Source organism: Aquila chrysaetos, chromosome 9 (assembly GCF_900496995.4).
Source record: "Aquila chrysaetos chrysaetos chromosome 9, bAquChr1.4, whole genome shotgun sequence".
Taxonomy (NCBI): Eukaryota; Metazoa; Chordata; class Aves; order Accipitriformes; family Accipitridae; genus Aquila; species Aquila chrysaetos.
The window spans coordinates 23,632,644-23,650,050 of NC_044012.1; the positions used below are offsets into that span (position 1 = coordinate 23,632,644).

Sequence of the window (17,407 nt, forward strand, 5' to 3'; positions counted from 1 at the left end):
GTTTTATCATAGCCTTTCATAAAACATTGGCAGCTTCGAATTGAAAAAGCCAAAGCACTTAACTGAGAAATTCTCAAGCACGGTTGCTCAGGGTCACTCCGTCATGCCTATGCTCAAAAAGGCAGGTGTGCACCCTGATCCCTGGTGAATTACCTTGACCTTTTGCCTCTGCAGATAGGAGTTTCCTTTGCGCAAAGCACAGTCTCTTCCTTCGTTGTGGATCTCAGCAGAGTGACAAAGTCGGATTCTATTCCTCATGGGCTGATCAGGGATGATGAGCCTTTTGTGCCACCTACCCCCACAGGGTCCTCCCTTCGCCGCATCTATGACAGGCCCTCAACTAGCTGCAGCAAGGCACAAAGGTAAGGGGATCTGCTGGCTTGTTGAATTTCAAGATTTTAAGGAAATGTGCAAGGAGCTTAGTGCTCTCGCTCTCTCTGAAAGAGTCCATATGGCTTGCCCTGACAGCATCTCTTTTTCCACAGCAGAGTGAAGCACAACTCAGAGAGTGAGAGGCGCAGTCCCAGCAGTGAAGATGACCGGGATGAGAAGGAATCAAAGGCTGAGATCCAGAACCCGGAGGATTACAAAGAGATCTTTCAGCCCAAGAACGCTATCTGTGAGTACCAGGGTTTATTGTGCTTTTGAGTGGTGTTTGGATTAGAGCTGTAGGCGCTAAGCTGGTTTGGTAGAAATGAGCTTTGGCTTACTGTAATAGAGGCTTCACCTGTGACTGGGAGAGTTTAGAAAACTTTTCTTTAATATTCTGTGCTTGGACACTGAACTACAGATCATGTCGGTGAACTGCTGAAAGGTGGCACCTTTACTAGGGTGCAGTGATGTCTGGTCAAAGCCTGGCTCAGAATGCAGAGCTCCATTGTAAGCACGCTGCCTTCCTGTCCTGATTCGGAAGGACTACTGTGTGACAGGATCTTTATTAGCTTAGAATTTTGATATGTATAAAATCAGCAGCCTCCATTAAAGAAGGAAGGACAAAATGTTTTGTTAAAGCAGAGATTGTTGTTTAGGAGGCACAGTGCCAATGCCTGTATCTCATCTTTATGTAAATGAGAAAAATGAGATAATCTTTCTAAGGAATTAATAGTCATTATTTTGATTTACTTCCATAAATCACTTTAGTGGGAGGTGATTTTTTTCTAAAATAATTTGTTGTGACAATGCCTTTTCTTGTGCTTCACACCTCTACAGCAGCAATGAACTACATGGGACAGTTTTGTCCCTCCCATCCATGAAGGCTGAAAGCCTTTGACTAAACTCAACAATAGCATCAAGGTCTAAAGGAGATAACTCTGGTTGCTGTATCACTGATTACCCTAATCTGTGGAGTTGCTGGAGATCTCCCAGCTCCAAGGTTGACTTATTGCTAATCTGTAGCCTTAGATGCTCCCTCGTTTGTTTGTTTATTTTTTTTTTTCCTCTCTTTCTGTAGGTCGAACTCCTCCTCGAAACAACGAGCCCTTTCCAGCCCCTCCGGAGGATGGTGAGTATGAAAATGGCCTCTTGGTGGTAATGAGGTTAATGGCCCTCAAAAGAGGGAGAGTTGCATGTCTGCAGAAATGACTACCTGTAGTCTAGCTATATAGAACCTTTGCTCTCAAATTCCCTTGAAAGGAATAGTCAGTTTCTGCTTTCCCACTTCTTTCCATCTTGGTAGATCCTGTAACTGCAAAGGAAGCAGTGAAACCCAGCCAAGCTGCAGATGTCCAGACCCCATCGCCAAAGCAAGAACTTGTACGTACTGTATGATCTCTTAATAGCTGTTCACGCTCCCGCTGTGAAAGATATGTGAGTGCTGGAGACACTATAATTTCTGATCAAGCTGATTCCTTTACTGAAGAGCAGTAGAAGTGCAGCTCCAGTCTTTGTCCTGCCATGTGTCTTGCCTGAGCAGTAGAATTGAAGGTCAGTCCTCCAACAGGTGATGGCTCCATTGCTTTTGTTTGCTTCTCACACTTGCAGTGGTGTTTCTCCTTGCATCTCAAAATTGGGGCACTCTGAAGAGAACCAAGTGCCAGATTTCTGCAAGTGCTTGAACTGAGGCTATTTTGTTGCCAAAATCGCAAGCAGCCGATGGGCCACGATACATTATACTGGCTTCTTTAGAATTCTGTCTTAGCCTTCAGGCTGGCCATGGCCCATTGCCCTAATTTTAGATGCTGGTAACAATGACAGCACTTGGCACTTCTGCTGGGGCATCTCCATGTTCTCTGCAAACCTCAGTTACATCTTGGGGTGTACCTGAGAGATACTTTATTGGGTCTTAAACTATGCTAGCAAACTGGAGACTGCTTGTGCATTAGGACACTGCTGTGAGAGGAAGGTGGGTCGGGAAAAGAAGAACATCAGACTAGGGCCAGACTGTTGCTGCTAGAGCTTTTATCCGATTTCTCCTGCAGCCTGATCCAGTTCAGAGGCCACCGATTGCCTCCTCAACTCCTTTGACCAGAACAGAGCCGTCGGTGATTCCTGCAGCCAGGAATGAGCCCATTGGCCTGAAGGCCTCTGACTTTCTACCAGTAAGTATCTCTGGACAAAAGTTTCCAGCCAGTGTCTGTATTAGGTGGCATCAGAAAGGGGGGTCCCCTGAGGTGCAGAACTGTCTTAGGTGCTTTCTGCAGCCTGCAGTCCTCCGTATTGAATAAGAACATGTTACCTCCTGCTTTCCTTCTGCTTACTTGGTGCTTCCCCTGCCAGCTTACTCTCCTGCCTCCCAACTGCTTTGACTTGCAGTTCCTGTGGAATTATCACCTCAGGATTGCTGGACCCAGCCCCATTGTGAATGACAGCAGGCTGATGCAAACACAGCAACCTTGATCCATGCTCACGAAGAATGTGTTATCAAAGCAGAGAGCGAGGGATGAGACAGAGATGCTGAACAATTCCACATGCTAGACAGTGATTCATTTAGAAAATTGGTGTCTACCATTACACATACATAATTATTTCACAGGAATCTTTGCCTCTTGCATCTTGGAGGCCTCTGGCTTCTCTTGGGATGGTATTCCCTGTCCCAAAAAGGGGGAAGGACCAGAGCATCCTGATGATCCCAAACCCTGAATGTGAACAAAGGAAGTAGTGGTTCCAGCATGGCTTGGGCAAATTGACAGCCTAATAATTGTGTAACATTTATGTTTTGTAATAAAATTTGCCGATTTCAGATGAATGCTTCACATTAAAAAAAAGGGTTTACATGAAGTCATTTCTTAATCAAAATATATTGGTTTTGAAAACTTACTTTTAATTTACGTTTTTTTAATTTTGAGAGTTTTTCCAAAGCTCCAAACATGTTTGTGATTGATGTAGCAAGTAAAATCAGAACAAATTGAGCATTTCCATTTCAAAATGCTTTTAAAACAATCTGCAAGGAAGTTGGTATTGACTGGCGCTCTGTATGCCAAAATCAGCTCTCACCTAGGCCAGAGAAAGCTCCTACCCTTCTGTGCCATCCTGCTCTATTATTGCTGCTCTGTTGGTGTCTGTACTTTCAGGCTGTGAAAAACCAAAGCCAGACCGAGCTCGTGGATGAGGAAGCCATGTCCCAGATCAGGAAAGGCCATGAGACCATGTGTGTGGTGCTCACCAGCCGCCACAAGAATCTGGACACTGTGCGGGCTGTATGGAGCACTGGTGACATCAAGGCAAGGATATGGAGAATACTTGAGGCTCATGAGGGGAGCAGCTGAGCAGCTCTTTTGGCTTGTCTGGGGCTGATTCTGCCTCTCACACAAATTGCAGGGTGTCACAGCTTTTATCCCCAGGGGTGCACCTCAGAGTGCTGCTGTGTCCCACCTGCAGTTGAATGGTCACAAAGAAATGTGGAGAAAACTTTCTCATGCGAGAGTTATCTTCTCTTCCCTAGCCAACTCAATGTTTCCTCTACCTTGTTTTTGAAAAGTGGCCCTTGATATTAATTGCATTAGCCTAGCCAGTTTGAGCTTTGTAATAGATGATGACTTCTTCCCCTTCTCTCTCAGAACTCTGTGGACTCTGCAGTGGCGATCAACGATCTGTCTGTTGTTGTGGACCTCTTGAATATTGTCAACCAAAAAGCGTGAGTCCTGGGTGGGGGCAGCCCCTGGGATACCCAAGAACCATCTGGCTGGGTATTGGGAGCGCTGCATTGTAGCTGCCTCGTGGCCATGGCAGCGTGAAATGCATGTATGTGCTCGTAGTCAGATCTTCAAGTCTGCAGTGCTGGTAACTGCTGGAGTTGTATGGGGCCTTTTCTGTAGGCAAATGATTTCTCGCAAGGAAAATCGAAGTCTTGGGGCTTCATAAAGTGATTGTGCTGAGAATCAATAAAATATGTCAGAACCTGCTGCTTTCTATCACAAGGGGGAGTCAGTGAACTTGCTCAGTAAACTTGAGTGTCGCTGCCTGGATTTTTTTTTTCAGAAAGCATTATTTGTGTCTACTCAGCCTTGTAAAGTCTCAGTCTCTGGTCTCAGAACATGTCCTTTTCTTTTCAGGTCTCTCTGGAAGCTGGATTTGTGTACTATTATCCTGCCGCAGATAGAAAAACTACTCCAAAGTAAATATGAAAGGTGAGGCCCCAAGAACATGGATGTGCTTGAGGGACAAGGTGTGGATATTCATAGGAGAGCTCCACTGGGTATTTTGTAGCTGAAAGAAAATCCTGAAAAATCACAGCAGATGCAGTATAATGCCGATACGATGCCTGGAAAAGAGCAATGGAGCTGCCAAGTGTGTGTGGGAAAAGATATGGAAAGTATGCACGGGCAAGAAGAGCAGGATGTTGAGATTTGGCGTAGGTGTGTTGGACTGAAAGCAGCTCTGGCAGCCAGGAGGGGTCAAATCGATGTGAAACAAGTGGGCTCTGCGCGCTGATGGGAATGAAACTGTCAGCTTGGGACAAGCGGAATGAAGTCCTGCAACAGCCTTGGGGTCACTTGGAAGACTGCTTTGAACCTCATCATTAGGTGGCAAAAAAATGCAGCCTCTCTCAAGATGGAGTTTCTGCCTTCTTACTGGGAGAGAGGCTTCTGCCAAGTCCCCTCGGCAGGACATCTCTGCTCTTGAGCAGAAAGGTCCCACTCTGCAGGGTATGTGCCAGGACCTTTCAAAAGGGCTCACTTTGTCAGTCTTGACATGAACCAAGATCGTGTTGGTACTTGGCTGTTGCTCTCCTTATCAGGTTCCATGTGGTGGAGTGGGGGTTGTTTGAGTAGATTATCCCCAGTGACTGGATGTGAGTGAGGGCTATGTGCTGGGGGGACAGGAATGAAATTCAAGTGGGACCCAATTCTCTGTTTGTTTTTCAGTTATGTGCAGACTGGCTGCACCTCCCTGAAACTCATTCTCCAGAGATTCCTGCCACTGATCACAGACATCCTCGCTGCACCACCTTCTGTCGGAGTGGACATCACCAGAGAGGAAAGGTGAGGCGCTTACTCACCTCCACTTGCTCCCTTTTTGAACCAGCCTTTCTCTTGGGTGAGCTTTGCTCCTCGTGATACTAGACTGGGCATGCCTTCCCTTTTGTCTGCAAACACCAAACCCTCCTGCTCTGAGAAAAAGACCAAGGACTGCTTTTCCCTCTGTCACTGTGTATTGAGTCATACCTCAACAAAGTGTGATTATGTCAGGAGTAAAAACACCCTGTGGCTTCACCCTCTACCTCACAAGACACATGAGTTGTCAGCCAGGCCCTGGATTTCCAGTTTATTCACAGGATAGCTCTGCTCTGAGAATTGGCCCTCCGAAACCAGCACCTCCTCCCTCCTTGGACTTTACTGCCAAAGGGGAGAAGAGGAGTGAAAGAGCCCTTATGTGGATGCCATTCTCCTGTGTCATCAGGATGTGGGCTGAATACATGGTGTTTCTGCAGAGCCATGTTCATGTTTCAGCCTCTTCCAGGCCACTTGCAGGGCTTGTGTTTTCTCTCCTGCTTGAGTTGCATCTTTGGCGCTACAGGAACAAGCACATCTCTTCAGCAGCTGAGGATTCATGCTGTGTCTGCTGTCTGTTTTTTGCAGGCTCCATAAATGCAAGCTGTGCTACAAGCAGCTGAAAAACATCAGCAACATCGTCAAGAACAAGTCTGGGCTCAGTGGCCGCCATGGTAGTGCCTTCCGGGAACTGCATCTCCTCATGGCTGTCCTGGAGTGACAGCCATCACCTCCTCATGCGCAAACACAGGTGGCCAAGCTCCCCTCTGCTCTTGGCCCAGCTGGATTTCACCTCTCTCCGTGTCTCCATCTTCCACCCCAACCCCCCCTCCCCCCAGCACGGTAGGGAAGTGGAATCTCACTGACTGGTTGCCTCCCCAGTCCTGGTGCCTTACGGGCTGGATGGAGGACCTGAGTGGAGAGACATCTGTGCTGTGTGAGGGGACCTGGCTGTTGGTGGGCCCTGCAAAGCCCCTGTAGGAAAGCAGCTTCATTTCAGCTCTTCATCTGAGCTCTCAGCTGCTCTGTCTCTATGTGCTGGCCTTTCCCTGATGGGAGGGCTCTGAGACTGCTGTCACCCCTCCTTCACCCATGTGTGCTGTCGGTTCTTGTTGCTTGGCTCTGTGGGCTGGGGCTGACTGGCCCCGCTCTCTTTGAGTGGCATGCTGAGGACTGCAGCATCCACCCCACAAAAGCCTGCTGGGGGGTGGAGTGCCCTTTCCCTACAGAAGGGACTTCAACTGCCGTGTGGGACTGGCCCTTTTGGCTTGCTTCATCAAACATGAGCCAGGACACTGTGCCACTGCCTGGTGTGTAGTCCCAAGGACCTGTATCGAGAGGAGGCTGTCTCTTGGCTTCTCAAAAATCCCTGCTGGCACCCTGGGCCGCAGAAGATGATTATCTTCAGACTGTTGCTGGGAAGTAAGGTCTACCTGGATCTGTTAAAATATGTGACTTAAACAGGACTTAATGTATGTGTTTGCCTTTGGGGGTAGGGATTTGGGAGGGTGGAGGGACATGGACTAATGTCTTTCTATATCCACTGGACTGCTCTTAAAGGGTTTTTTTTTTTCCAATAAATATCTGTCAGAACCTTTCTGTCCCTCTTTCTTCTTTCCTGTTGGGAAAGAGGTTCCTGTTGGTGCTTCCCCTGCTCCTCCCAGCCTGTCTCCCATTTTATACACTGGAGCCTGTTCTCCAGGAAACTGTAACTTATAATAAATTTTATTAAAAGATTTGTAACTTTTTAAAAAAAGTTGTGTTAAATGCCTGAATCTCTTGAAGTACTGTTCGTTCACCTTGGCGCAGCTCCTGGCTGGGAGCGTCCAGGGAAAGCAGGGCTCTGGTCCCTGCGTGTCCTATGGGGAAGCTGGCCATTCTCACCCTGCTGGGAGGCTGTAGTGAGTAAGTGGATGCAGTGGGCAAGGCGGAGAGACAGCAGTAGCCAGTTGGCTTGCTGAAACCCTGGGGGAGGTTTCATTCTGCTGGGTAGTTCCCAGCCCAAAGAGCAACGTCATTGTTTGCGGCTTGTACTTCTCCCTGGCCTGATGCAGATCTCCTCCCTGCTCAATTTCTAGCAGATCTTGGTGTGGTGGCAGTGCCTTGCCTATGTGGTTTTCTTTCCGTGAGCTGAGCCAGGTGCTGGTGTTTGGGGATGTGGGAGTGTATAGTGGGGCCAGCAGGAAAGCTAAAGCCAACCCCCACCTTGCTGATACTTCATCCAAACACAGTCAAGTTTTAGGACCAAAGGGGAGCATCCTGCTCCTCTGCTCCATGGTTCTGGAGGAGGTGGCTCTCATGGTGGCTCACGCAGCAAGAGGCCATAGCAGGACCAGGGCTGAAGATGCTGCCTGCTGTGAGCACTCCAAAACTCACTATGTGTGTCCTGCATCCACTGCAGCTGCTTGCTGCCTCACCCCGGGGGCTCTCTGGTGATAATCCCATGCCTGGAGCCAACCAAGGTGTGAAAAAGCTCCTCCAGCCCACAGAGCTGGAAGAAGCATGAGATGAAGCAAGATGCTGCAGTGCTGGGGTTTACTTAGGGTTTAACAACTCAATCTCCTGCTAATTAAGGGAGCTCCATAGCTGCAAACTGGGGTGGGGGCTGTGCTGGCAGGCTTGTGGGAGGAGGAAGTTAATGGGCTTTTCCAGCTGTGGGGAGATGCTGTGCAAGCAGCAATGGGGAGGGAGCACCCACTCCGAGCAGGGCTCAAACCTGCTGCAGGGAAATAAGAGCAGTGCAGGAGGACTGGCTTTAACAGTTTATTTAAAATAAGTTTTGTTACAAAACAGGATTTTTTTTTTTTTTACTTATTAAAATACATAGAAACATCTAATTTTACAAAAGGCTAAATTTATTTTTCCCTTTTTTTTTTTTTTTTAAATAGAGTACACTGTGGAAGAGTGAGAGGAGAGGGCTGCGGTGGGAAGGAGCTATCAGTGCATCGTCCAGTCGGTTATTTGCGGCAGGAGGAAGCCTACCCATGGGTGGGTGCTCAGCGGTGCAAGGCACAGTGCCATCTCCTCTGACCCCACCTGCAAGCCACTGTCCCAACACATAATCCAACAGGCTTTTGGGCTGGAGTTTTGGGGGGGAGGGGTTTGTTTGTTTTCAACTTGTTTTCCATTCCAAGACCATGTAAACAGGTAAATATTTCAAACACTTTCATCTCGACCACACTGTGATCTCTCTTGACAAGACAACTGGTAAATAACTTTACAATAGCTCCATTTGAGACTGCTAAATCCACCCTGGTGCTGTGTAACACAGGCAGCCCTGCGACCATTCTCCCTCTGTGCCAGGGCAGCTGGTGCAGGGCCCTGGCAGCACTGGCACCACGATGAATGGCAGCTTGGCTCATGCACGGCACTGGTGTGCCTTCATGCAACAACAGGGCTTGAGAAACCTACGGGGAAAGGAGCTGCTGGGATTTTTTTTCTGGCTTAAAATGGAGGAAGCACTGCTCCGAAAGACATCAGGCAGCTAGTCTGGATGCAGTCTTGGGGGAGCTGTGGCCAGGCTGGCCCCATGGTGATAGCAGAGACATGTCCAGGGGTTCGCCTGGCTCCAAGTCCCCTCCAGACAGATACCTTGACTGTTGTTAAAGCTGGAAAGATGGAGGGAGCACCCAGCAGCTCCCTGCTCTGGCTAAAAACAGCTGTCCAGCAAAAATAAGTCAGAGCTGAGCATCTGAGGGGGCAGATCCCTGCCCAGCACCACCGCCCCCCCCCGCTAAGAGAGGGGTCTGGCTGCTGGGAGAGCTCAGCCCCGTGCTGCTCATGGCGAGAGGTGCCATCACCCTCTGGTCGTGGGTCCTGGTGGGCAAGGGGATGGCACCGAAGCCTTCATGTCTTCCAGCAGCCAGCTCTTGGTAGCACCATGAGGGGCTGGTTCCTGCAGTGGGTTTGGTGCCAGGGCTGGCACTTGTCACACGGGGACTGGCCTCAGCTTCCCTGGGGATGGAGACACACGTGGGTCACACCAGGCAGGGGACAGGGCCATTGCTGCCCCAGCCCCATCCGGTGGCATTTCAGCAGGTGCTGCGTTGAGCTGGTACCGCAAGCATCCCCATGAGCATCCCCGCGAGTGGCACTTCCCAGCACCCCTGCCCTGCCCGGGAAGCGGGGCCAAAGCAGAGCCCTCCACCAGCTCCCAGCTGCAGGCACTCACCTGGCAGCCCTGGCTGCCCCTAATTCAGGCTGAAATCGAAGGGGAGAGAAGTTCAGCCCAAGGGCACTGCCACTGCCCTGCATCACCGCTCCCCCTGCACAACCCCAGCCGCCCACAGCAGCTTTGCACCGGGGTGCTCTTGGGGAAGTGCTAACCAGGCTCCCGATGGCTAATTAGCCATTAGTTAATGAGGTGATTACAAATCAACTAGCTCCCCCACACAGGCTTTGCCTGCCAGTGTCTGGCTGGGACAAGGCTGGCGGCAGGAGCCTCCTCTGATGGAGGGACCCCGGCCAGGCAGACGGGGTGCAGAGTGGGACCACGGTGCCCCACCACCCACCTGAGGTCTGGAGCTTTCTGCGGATGGAGGCGGCACGGCCGGAGAGCTGCCCCGGGCTGGGGGACGCGTGGCCCCGGCCAGAGGGTGCCACGGTCCCCGGCGAGTCACCCTGGGGGGAGATGGGGCACGGCCCCAGGGTCAGCCCATGCCAGTCCCCAGAGGGAAGGAATGGGGATGGGCTCACGGGCAGATTGTGCCTGCCTGGGTAGGGACGCCCAAATATGCTCTGGGGGTCCCACAGGGTTGCTGCAAAACAGGGCTTGGGAGAAGCAAGGTGGCAGCATCGGCTGGATGCCACCGCTTGGGGACAGCCTGCATCCCGCCGGGTGATGCTCCCCAACAGAGGTGTCTCCAGGGGACACTCAACAGCAAACAGCCCTGGGAACCACATGTAGGGGCAAAACAGGGGGACCCCCTGGGGTGATGGGGAAGAGGAAGGGCACCGGCGGCGGCCCCTCGGTTACCTCCAGCTGCTCCTGGCTGGGCCAGGAGGCCAGCTCAGCCTTGCGGGAGACGGGACCCAGCTCCACTGAGCGAACCCTCTCGGCGAACTTCAAGGAGCACAGCGTCTCGCTGGTGTTTTTCTCAGCGGGGGAGACCTGCGGTCAGGCAGGAGCAGGCAGAAAGTCACCCTGCCGCCTGCCTGCACGCCCCCAGGGCTCCCCCGCCCCGGCAAACGCTCCGGGCCGGCGAGATGCTATTATTAACCCGCCGCTCCCAGGATAGCCCCATCCATCCATGCCCGGGCCAGCGTCTGAGCCAGCCGGATCCCCTGTCACCAACTGCCCTGGCGCGCGGGACAGCCGGAAAAAGCCGCAGCAGGTGGCAGGGGCTCAGGCACCCCTGAGGGGGCTCGGTGCAGGGGCAAGCACATGGCGGGGGTCACAGGGCAGGGATGGAAGAGCTGCCAGAGCATAAAATCCTCCCAGCAAGAGAGGGAATGGGGAGATGCCAACATGCAAGGACACCTTGCCCATAGGGACAGCACCTGTGTGCAGGCAGGGAGGGCAGGATCGCAGACCTCCCAGTTCATCCCCCCATCCCTCGGCCTTGTCTGGGGTGCAGAGATGGGGACAGAGCTGCCCCTGGCACCGTGGGTGCAGACTGGAGGATGTCCCCATCGGCAAGCCCAGTCCCCTGGTCCCAGCCCAGCTCCTGCCTCCAACATGCCCCCCCCCCCCAGCACTGGGGTGAGCAGGGACCAAACTCATCCCAAAAACAGTGCCGACAAGCCGCGGGGATGCCGACAGGCACCGGGTCCCCAGCCCCTACCTGCACCATCATGAGGGTCTTGCTGTCGCCGCTGAGGGAGTCCTGCAGCAGGTAGGTCAGCTTGGAGTTGCGGAAGGGCACGTGGCCTTGCCGGGAGCGCAGGGCGTAAATGACGTCACCCAATGCCGAGAGGGACTTGTTGATGTGCTGCGCCTCGCGGAGCCGGCTGCCCTCTGCGCCCGACCGCCCGACCCGCTCCGATCCCGCCAGGTCCACCAGGTTCAGCTTCCCTAGGGACACACAGCCAAAGCCCCGCGCCAGCTGGCGTCAGTGCCTGACCCCGCGTACCCCTGGGGATGCCGCGGCCCAGACACCCCGGTGAGGGGCTTGCTGTCTGGCACCCACCTGTGGTGCGGAGCCCCGTGCTGCGGTCAAGGCCACGGACCGTGACGATGAGGAGGGCATGGGAGCGGGAGCTGTGCTCATTCAGGTTGGTGCACTCCGTTGCCCGGTTGACGTGGCCGAACTCAAAGACCTGGGGGAGCCCAGGGAGGTGGGGGGTGAGGCCAGCCTGCCCCAAACCCACCACAACCCCTGCCACGACCCGGGGACCCCCGGGGCTGTAACCTGAGCTACAGCCCTCCAACGAGGTGCCTGGTCCATCGGGGTGATGACTGCTGTCAGGTCTCAGCCTGGGTGACACACCGAAGGCAGAGGGTGACAGGCAGGGCACTGTGGTGACAGCCGGCATCCCACTAATCCCCTGGGAGCCACTGGGGCCCCACACTTTTATTTTTAACCCCCTGTGGCTCACCCCATGGGACAGTGACCGTTACATCGCACCCAGGGACCTATTTTGGTCTCTGTCACTCCCCGGTACTTCAGAAATGCTCCCGAATCGGGGGGGTCACACACTAGCGACACTTCCCCCCCGCCCCAGTTCATCGTGCCACCCTCCTGCTCCCACCGCCCCCCATCTCCCCGCACCTTGTTGATGTCCTCCACGCTCTGCACCCTGAACTCGGTCAGCCCAGGCACGTAGAGCTGCCCACTGCCATCGGGGCACAGCTTGATCTCCAGCTTCTCCTGTGGCTCCTTCCCCAGCAAGTCCCTGGGAAAAAGGGTACCCATCACCATCCCCACCCCGGGGGGATGACAGGAGCTGGCTCCCCTCTGGCACGGCATCCCCACCACGGCTCAGGGCTGTGTGCCAAGGCTGCCAGAGCAGCCGTATCCTCCTGGGGATGCTGCACATCCTATTTGTAGGCCTTGGCTCTCCGGCTCCCCATGTACCCGCTCCCACCCAGCTCAGACCAAGCTCCCATCCCTGCTCTTTATCGCCATTCCCAGTCCCCATTATCCACACGGATGCGCTTGCAGCCTCATCCCACCCCCTCCTGCCTGCGGCTGGGCAGGGGAGGAAAATATTTCTCATGCTCCCAGCTCCCAGTCAGTTATTTCTAAATATAACATCTGGGGGAGCAGGGGCAGGGAGGAGAGGGGGATGCCCCAGCCGCTGCATCAGGGCCAGGGAAGCAGGAGCGATGGCAGGGCTGGGAGCCTGTATAAGTCATGGAGCTCGAGGGAGAGTGCTTTGCAAGGGCAGTGTGCACTGAAAAATAATTAAAAATAAATCCTTGCATGGCCAAATCCAGCGCCCAAGGCCCTGGGAACAAGCTGTGCAGCCAGGGCAGGGCTGGTAGGACAGGGAGGAGAGCAGCATGGGGTGATGCCCACCGATGCCAGCTCCCCAGCAGCTCTGCTCGCCCCACCAGAAAGTTTTTCCCCCCTTCCCTGTACCTGAGCGCCTCGTTGTAAATTTCAGCAGCACTGACGCTGATGGCGTAGTCCCAGTCGGCTGCCTTGCTCCGCACCTCGGAGAAGAGGAGCTGCAGGGCTCGCTGGTTGATTCCTGGGTTGGCTGCTGTTCCCTGATGGATTGGGGGGATTAATGGGGGGTGGGAGAAAACACCCTCTGGCATTTTATTCTACATTTTTTTTCCTGAGCAGGAGCAAAGCCCAGGGCAGTGTTGTGGAGACCTGCACAAACCCCTTGAGAGCAGCAGTGACCATCACTGGTGCACCCTGGGTCCGAGCTGGCCACCAGCCTGGTTAGGGGAGGTTGCCAAGACTGGGCACCACAGAATGGGAAGCCAAGGAAGAAGAGGGAAGCAAAGCCAGGCAAATTTACCTCCATCGTGTAGGTTTTTCCTGCCCCCGTCTGCCCGTAGGCGAAGATGCAGACGTTGTAGCCGTCGATGCAGGAGGTGACCAGGGCTTGAACCTCCTGAAACACCTGGAGAGGGTGGGGGTGGACCGGGGAGTGTCAGGAGAAGGTGGCTGCATCCCCCCTTCATGCAGCAGCGTGGATGGCAGAACCCACCTCCTCCTGGGATGCTTGTGGGGGGAAGACCTTATCCAGCTCGAAGGACACCTGCTTCCCCTTGTGCAGGAGATGCAGGACGGCATCATCATCGGCGTCGAAGGTCACCGCGTTGGCCGCCTCCGGGCCCTCGCCATCCTCCTTTGTGATGGGGCGGACTCGCCCAAAAACACGGATGTTTCCTTGGAGGGGGGGTGGGATGCAAGGACAGTGTCAGCCCCGGTGCATCCTGCTGCCACCCTCGGTCACCGTCAAACACCGGGTGGGCTGAACGCTGCAGCTTGCTGCCGACTGAAGCATCCCATCACCGACCCAAGCATCTCATGGGGATGCGGAGCACCCAAGTCATGGTGCTGGGGTGCAGCAGAGTGATGCTCCCCTGTCCCTCCTGCCCCACCCCTCGGGGACATACTCTCCCGCAATGGGACCCGCCACCCTCCTCGCTCACCTTTCAGCCGCACCAGCTCGTTGTGACACTTCTTGCGGAGCTGCAGCTCCCGCCGGTACTTGCGCAGCAGCTCCCGGTTGGTGCTGTGCACCTCCTCGATGGCCTGGCCGATCTGCGGGGGTGGATGGAGAGCAGCGGCTCAGCGACCTTCACAGCATCCCCACCCCACACAGCGGGGAGCCGGGGTAGCGGTCCCAAGGGGCTCACCTCGGCCCTGGCGCTCCGCAGGGTCTCCTGGAGGAGCAGGGGGAAATCGCGGACCTGACGCTTCAGGCTGTTGTAGTCGTGGGTGAGGGTGCGCAGTGCCGGCTGCAGCGTCAGCAGGTTGGTCCGGACACCTGCAGGCACGAGGCAGGGTGAGGGGCAGGTAGCACAGCCCCCCAGCACCAGCCAGGTGACCCTGCGAGTCCCCCGCCCCCTCCTCACCCGCCAGGTTTTCGTGCACCGCCTTCATCTCCACTTGGGCACGGGAAAACGCCTCTTCGATGGCGCGGTTCTTCTCCTCCTCCATCGCCTGCATCTCTTCCAGCATCTGCCCGTGGGCTCGCTCCAGCTCGGCCTCGTACATCATGATCTGGGAGAGGAGCAAGGGGGGGTATCACTAAGCCGGTGACCACCTGCTGCCACGCCACATCACCTGGCGAGCACCACGCAGACAAGAACTGCCGTGGAGCTGGGCGGGGTGATTTCTGATTTACACCCATTGCACTCAGACCTGAGCTCGGAGCTGAGCCGCCGTCTTTTGGGAACTCTGCAGCTGCTGCTCCATCTCCTTCAGCACCTGCCTCTGCATCCCCACCTGCTCCTGCAGGTACTGGTTTCGGGACTGGCTCTCGCACAGGGCTTGTTTTGCCTTGGCTGACTCCACCTCCACTGTCTTGATGATGTACTGGGAGGAAAAGCACCCAGAGATGGGGTGTACTGGGGAAGCAGCACCCAGGATGGAGCCGGTGTTGGCCCGAGGGGGTTGATTTACAAAATCATGATGCTGCGCTGATGTGGTCAGGGCAGTGGGATGGGTGGCACTTGCAGGGCACCCGCTGGGCACCGCTAGGCACCCAGCCCTGCTCCCCTTGCCCTGCCAGCAGAGATGGAGAGCCCCATGGCGCTCACCTTTATCTGCTGGGGCTGGGACTTGAGGCTGGCGATGGTCTCCTGGCTGTCCCGCAGCCGCCGGCTGAGCCGCTCCTCCTCCTCGGCTCTCTCGGCCAGGGAGTCCTTGAGCCGCAGCTCCACCTCGGCCAAGCGGTTCGTCTTCTGCTGCACCTCCAGGTCCAGCTCCGCCAGCTTGGCCCGCATCTCCTCCGCCTCCCGCTGCAGCTGGGACAGCCGCTCCTGCAGCCCGGCATTCTCCTGGCCCCGAAACAGCACAGCCGAGGCCACGTCACCCACGGGTACCCATCAACCTGCCACCCCCGCCGCCACCGCCGGTGACTCACCTGGAGGTGGGCACAGTCCCGGCACGGTGCCTGCTGCTGCCGCCGCAGCTCCCGCAGCTCCCCCTCGCACGCCTTCATCTCCTGCCGCAAGCGCTCGTTCTCGGCCGCCAGCAGGTCCCGGTGCTTCTCCGCATCCGTGCCACCCTGCCGATGGGAGGGGATGGAAGCCTGCTGCAGTCCGGGGAGCCCCTGCCTGCTGCTGCCACTGAGCCCCTGCCTGCAGCATCAGGGGACCCCCAGCCTGCTATGTCGGGGAGCCCCAGCCCGCTGCACCCCAGGGAGCCCCCAGCCCACTGCACCCAGGGGAGCCCCCACCTGCCACACTGCGGACCCCCCAGCCTGCTGCATCAATGAGCCTCCGCCTGCTGCCCGCGGGGAGCCCCTGGTCTGCTACACTCAGGGAGCCCCAGCCTGCGGCACTAGAGGAACCCCCAGCCCACCACGTCAGAGAGCCCCCGCTGTGCCCAGGGAGCCCCCATCCTGCCGTCAGAGAGCCCCCACTGTACCCAGGGGGGGCTTTCGCTTCCCACCGCAGGGCGACAGTGTTGGGGGGGCCTTTGCCAGCTACGCCCCAGGGCTACTGGTTGTGATATTGCGTTGGACAGAAAATCCCACAAACTTTCGCCTCAACGGTTCTGTCGCGGCTCGCAGGGTCCAAACCGTGACCCTGGGGAGGTTTTAATCCTTCTACCCCCTCCCTGCCTGCCCCCTTCCTCCTCAGGGAGCCACAGCTCTGGCATCCCTTGGGGCAAGGGTGGCTCAGCCCGAGCCCGGTGGCAGCTCACCAGCTCCGAGCGCAGCCGGCCGATCTCCTGTGCCTGCTCCAGGAGCTTCGCCTTCAGAGTTTCAACCTGTCAACACAGGCAAGGTTAACCAGGAGGCATCTCAGCAGCTTTTGGAGGAGACCCCGTGGTGCCACCCCGGCCACCAACGTCCAGTCTGGCTCGCACCTTTGTTATGCCTTAATTTTCCACCTCGCTCTGAGCGCCTGATTCACATGAGCTGATTAAAATGAGCGTTAATGAAAGCCTTGCTTCGACCTCGTTCGACCGTGGGTATAATTTGTCCATGTTGAGCATTAGCAGAAACCATTATTTAAAAAAAAAAAAAAAAAAACAAAAAAAACCAAGCATCATCTTTGGAGAAGGAAAAAAACAAACCTATCCATAATTGTGTTTAAAGAGCCAGGAGCACCTCGTCCTGCCCTTGCAACACAGCTTTGCTTTGCCTTCTCTATTTTTCTTTCTAGGAAAGTTATCTTGGGAGAAAGAGGGAGCAGGAGCTCTTTGAGAAGTCCACGTGTCCAAGTCCAAGGGGAGGATGCTCCCCAGCCACTCCTGTCTGGGCATCTGCCCATCCCATGGGGACCAGGCCATCGTCCCTGCAAAACCAGGTGGATTTCATAAATCCTCCAAATTTTTGTGCATGGACCAGTGAGGCGCTCAAAAAAATATGCAGTTATTCAAAATAATGGTGGCAGCGAGTGCTTAGGAAAGCCAGTGGTCTCGTGGGCTGTGTTTTTATGGGGTTTGCCTGCCTGCTCTGTCCCTCGGCCCTGTGCCCAAAAGCCGATGGCCACTGGGTGAGTATCGCTGCTTCCCCAAAACTTACCCTGGAGAGAGCCGGACCTGGCTGCACGCTTCACCACCGTCCCCCAGACCCCAGCCCAGCTCCCAGTTTCCCCACGCCGGGAAGCTGCCGTGCCGCCAAACCCCTCGCCCCGATGCGGCAGGCTATTTCCCCATCCAAATAACCAGCTTTTTCTGAGCAACCGGGCCTCCGTGGACCATAATTTAGGAACTGCTGATTAATAACAAATGCAGATGTGCTGACATGGTGCCGTAATTAATGACGATAAGTTATTAAGCCGCACCCTTATGGAGACGGCAGCACGGCGGGCGAGCACATCCCGTGTGGCCCCGCGCGCTCGGCAGGGCACAGCCGGGGGCTCCGCAGGCGAGGTCCGCGCGCTTATGGCCACGATC

The 17,407-nt window shown here is 55.3% G+C and overlaps 2 protein-coding genes across 12 annotated transcripts in view; one reads left to right on the forward strand and one right to left on the reverse strand.

Annotated features, from left to right (window-relative positions):
• Positions 1–8,798, forward strand: part of KATNB1 (katanin regulatory subunit B1) — a 20,737-nt gene extending 11,939 nt beyond the window's left edge. For 4 of the 6 annotated variants that reach the window (XM_030026709.2, XM_030026708.2, XM_030026712.2 and 1 more), the window contains 10 exons: positions 175–362; positions 486–619; positions 1,451–1,501; positions 1,676–1,752; positions 2,418–2,537; positions 3,510–3,659; positions 3,996–4,072; positions 4,491–4,565; positions 5,304–5,420; positions 6,018–7,022. In XM_030026709.2, the coding sequence (XP_029882569.1) occupies positions 175–362; positions 486–619; positions 1,451–1,501; positions 1,676–1,752; positions 2,418–2,537; positions 3,510–3,659; positions 3,996–4,072; positions 4,491–4,565; positions 5,304–5,420; positions 6,018–6,150 (1,122 nt within the window). In that variant the 3' untranslated portion in view covers positions 6,151–7,022. Of the gene's footprint in view, positions 1–174; positions 363–485; positions 620–1,450; positions 1,502–1,675; positions 1,753–2,417; positions 2,538–3,509; positions 3,660–3,995; positions 4,073–4,490; positions 4,566–5,303; positions 5,421–6,017; positions 7,023–8,317 lie in introns of those variants that run through there. The other 2 variants (XR_005933156.1, XM_030026710.2) reach the window with 2 other exon arrangements.
• KIFC3 (kinesin family member C3) overlaps positions 8,531–17,407 on the reverse strand; it is a 24,495-nt gene continuing 15,618 nt past the window's right edge. For 5 of the 6 annotated variants that reach the window (XM_030026696.2, XM_030026699.2, XM_030026700.2 and 2 more), the window contains 16 exons: positions 16,208–16,273; positions 15,423–15,566; positions 15,097–15,336; positions 14,699–14,872; positions 14,410–14,557; positions 14,191–14,321; positions 13,984–14,095; positions 13,536–13,717; positions 13,344–13,448; positions 12,953–13,083; positions 12,140–12,263; positions 11,558–11,687; positions 11,213–11,442; positions 10,405–10,539; positions 9,941–10,049; positions 8,531–9,383 (listed from right to left, as the gene is read on the reverse strand). In XM_030026696.2, the coding sequence (XP_029882556.1) occupies positions 9,358–9,383; positions 9,941–10,049; positions 10,405–10,539; positions 11,213–11,442; positions 11,558–11,687; positions 12,140–12,263; positions 12,953–13,083; positions 13,344–13,448; positions 13,536–13,717; positions 13,984–14,095; positions 14,191–14,321; positions 14,410–14,557; positions 14,699–14,872; positions 15,097–15,336; positions 15,423–15,566; positions 16,208–16,273 (2,187 nt within the window). In that variant the 3' untranslated portion in view covers positions 8,531–9,357. Of the gene's footprint in view, positions 9,384–9,600; positions 9,630–9,940; positions 10,050–10,404; positions 10,540–11,212; positions 11,443–11,557; positions 11,688–12,139; positions 12,264–12,952; positions 13,084–13,343; positions 13,449–13,535; positions 13,718–13,983; positions 14,096–14,190; positions 14,322–14,409; positions 14,558–14,698; positions 14,873–15,096; positions 15,337–15,422; positions 15,567–16,207; positions 16,274–17,407 lie in introns of all 6 variants that reach the window. The other variant, XM_030026698.2, reaches the window with a different exon arrangement.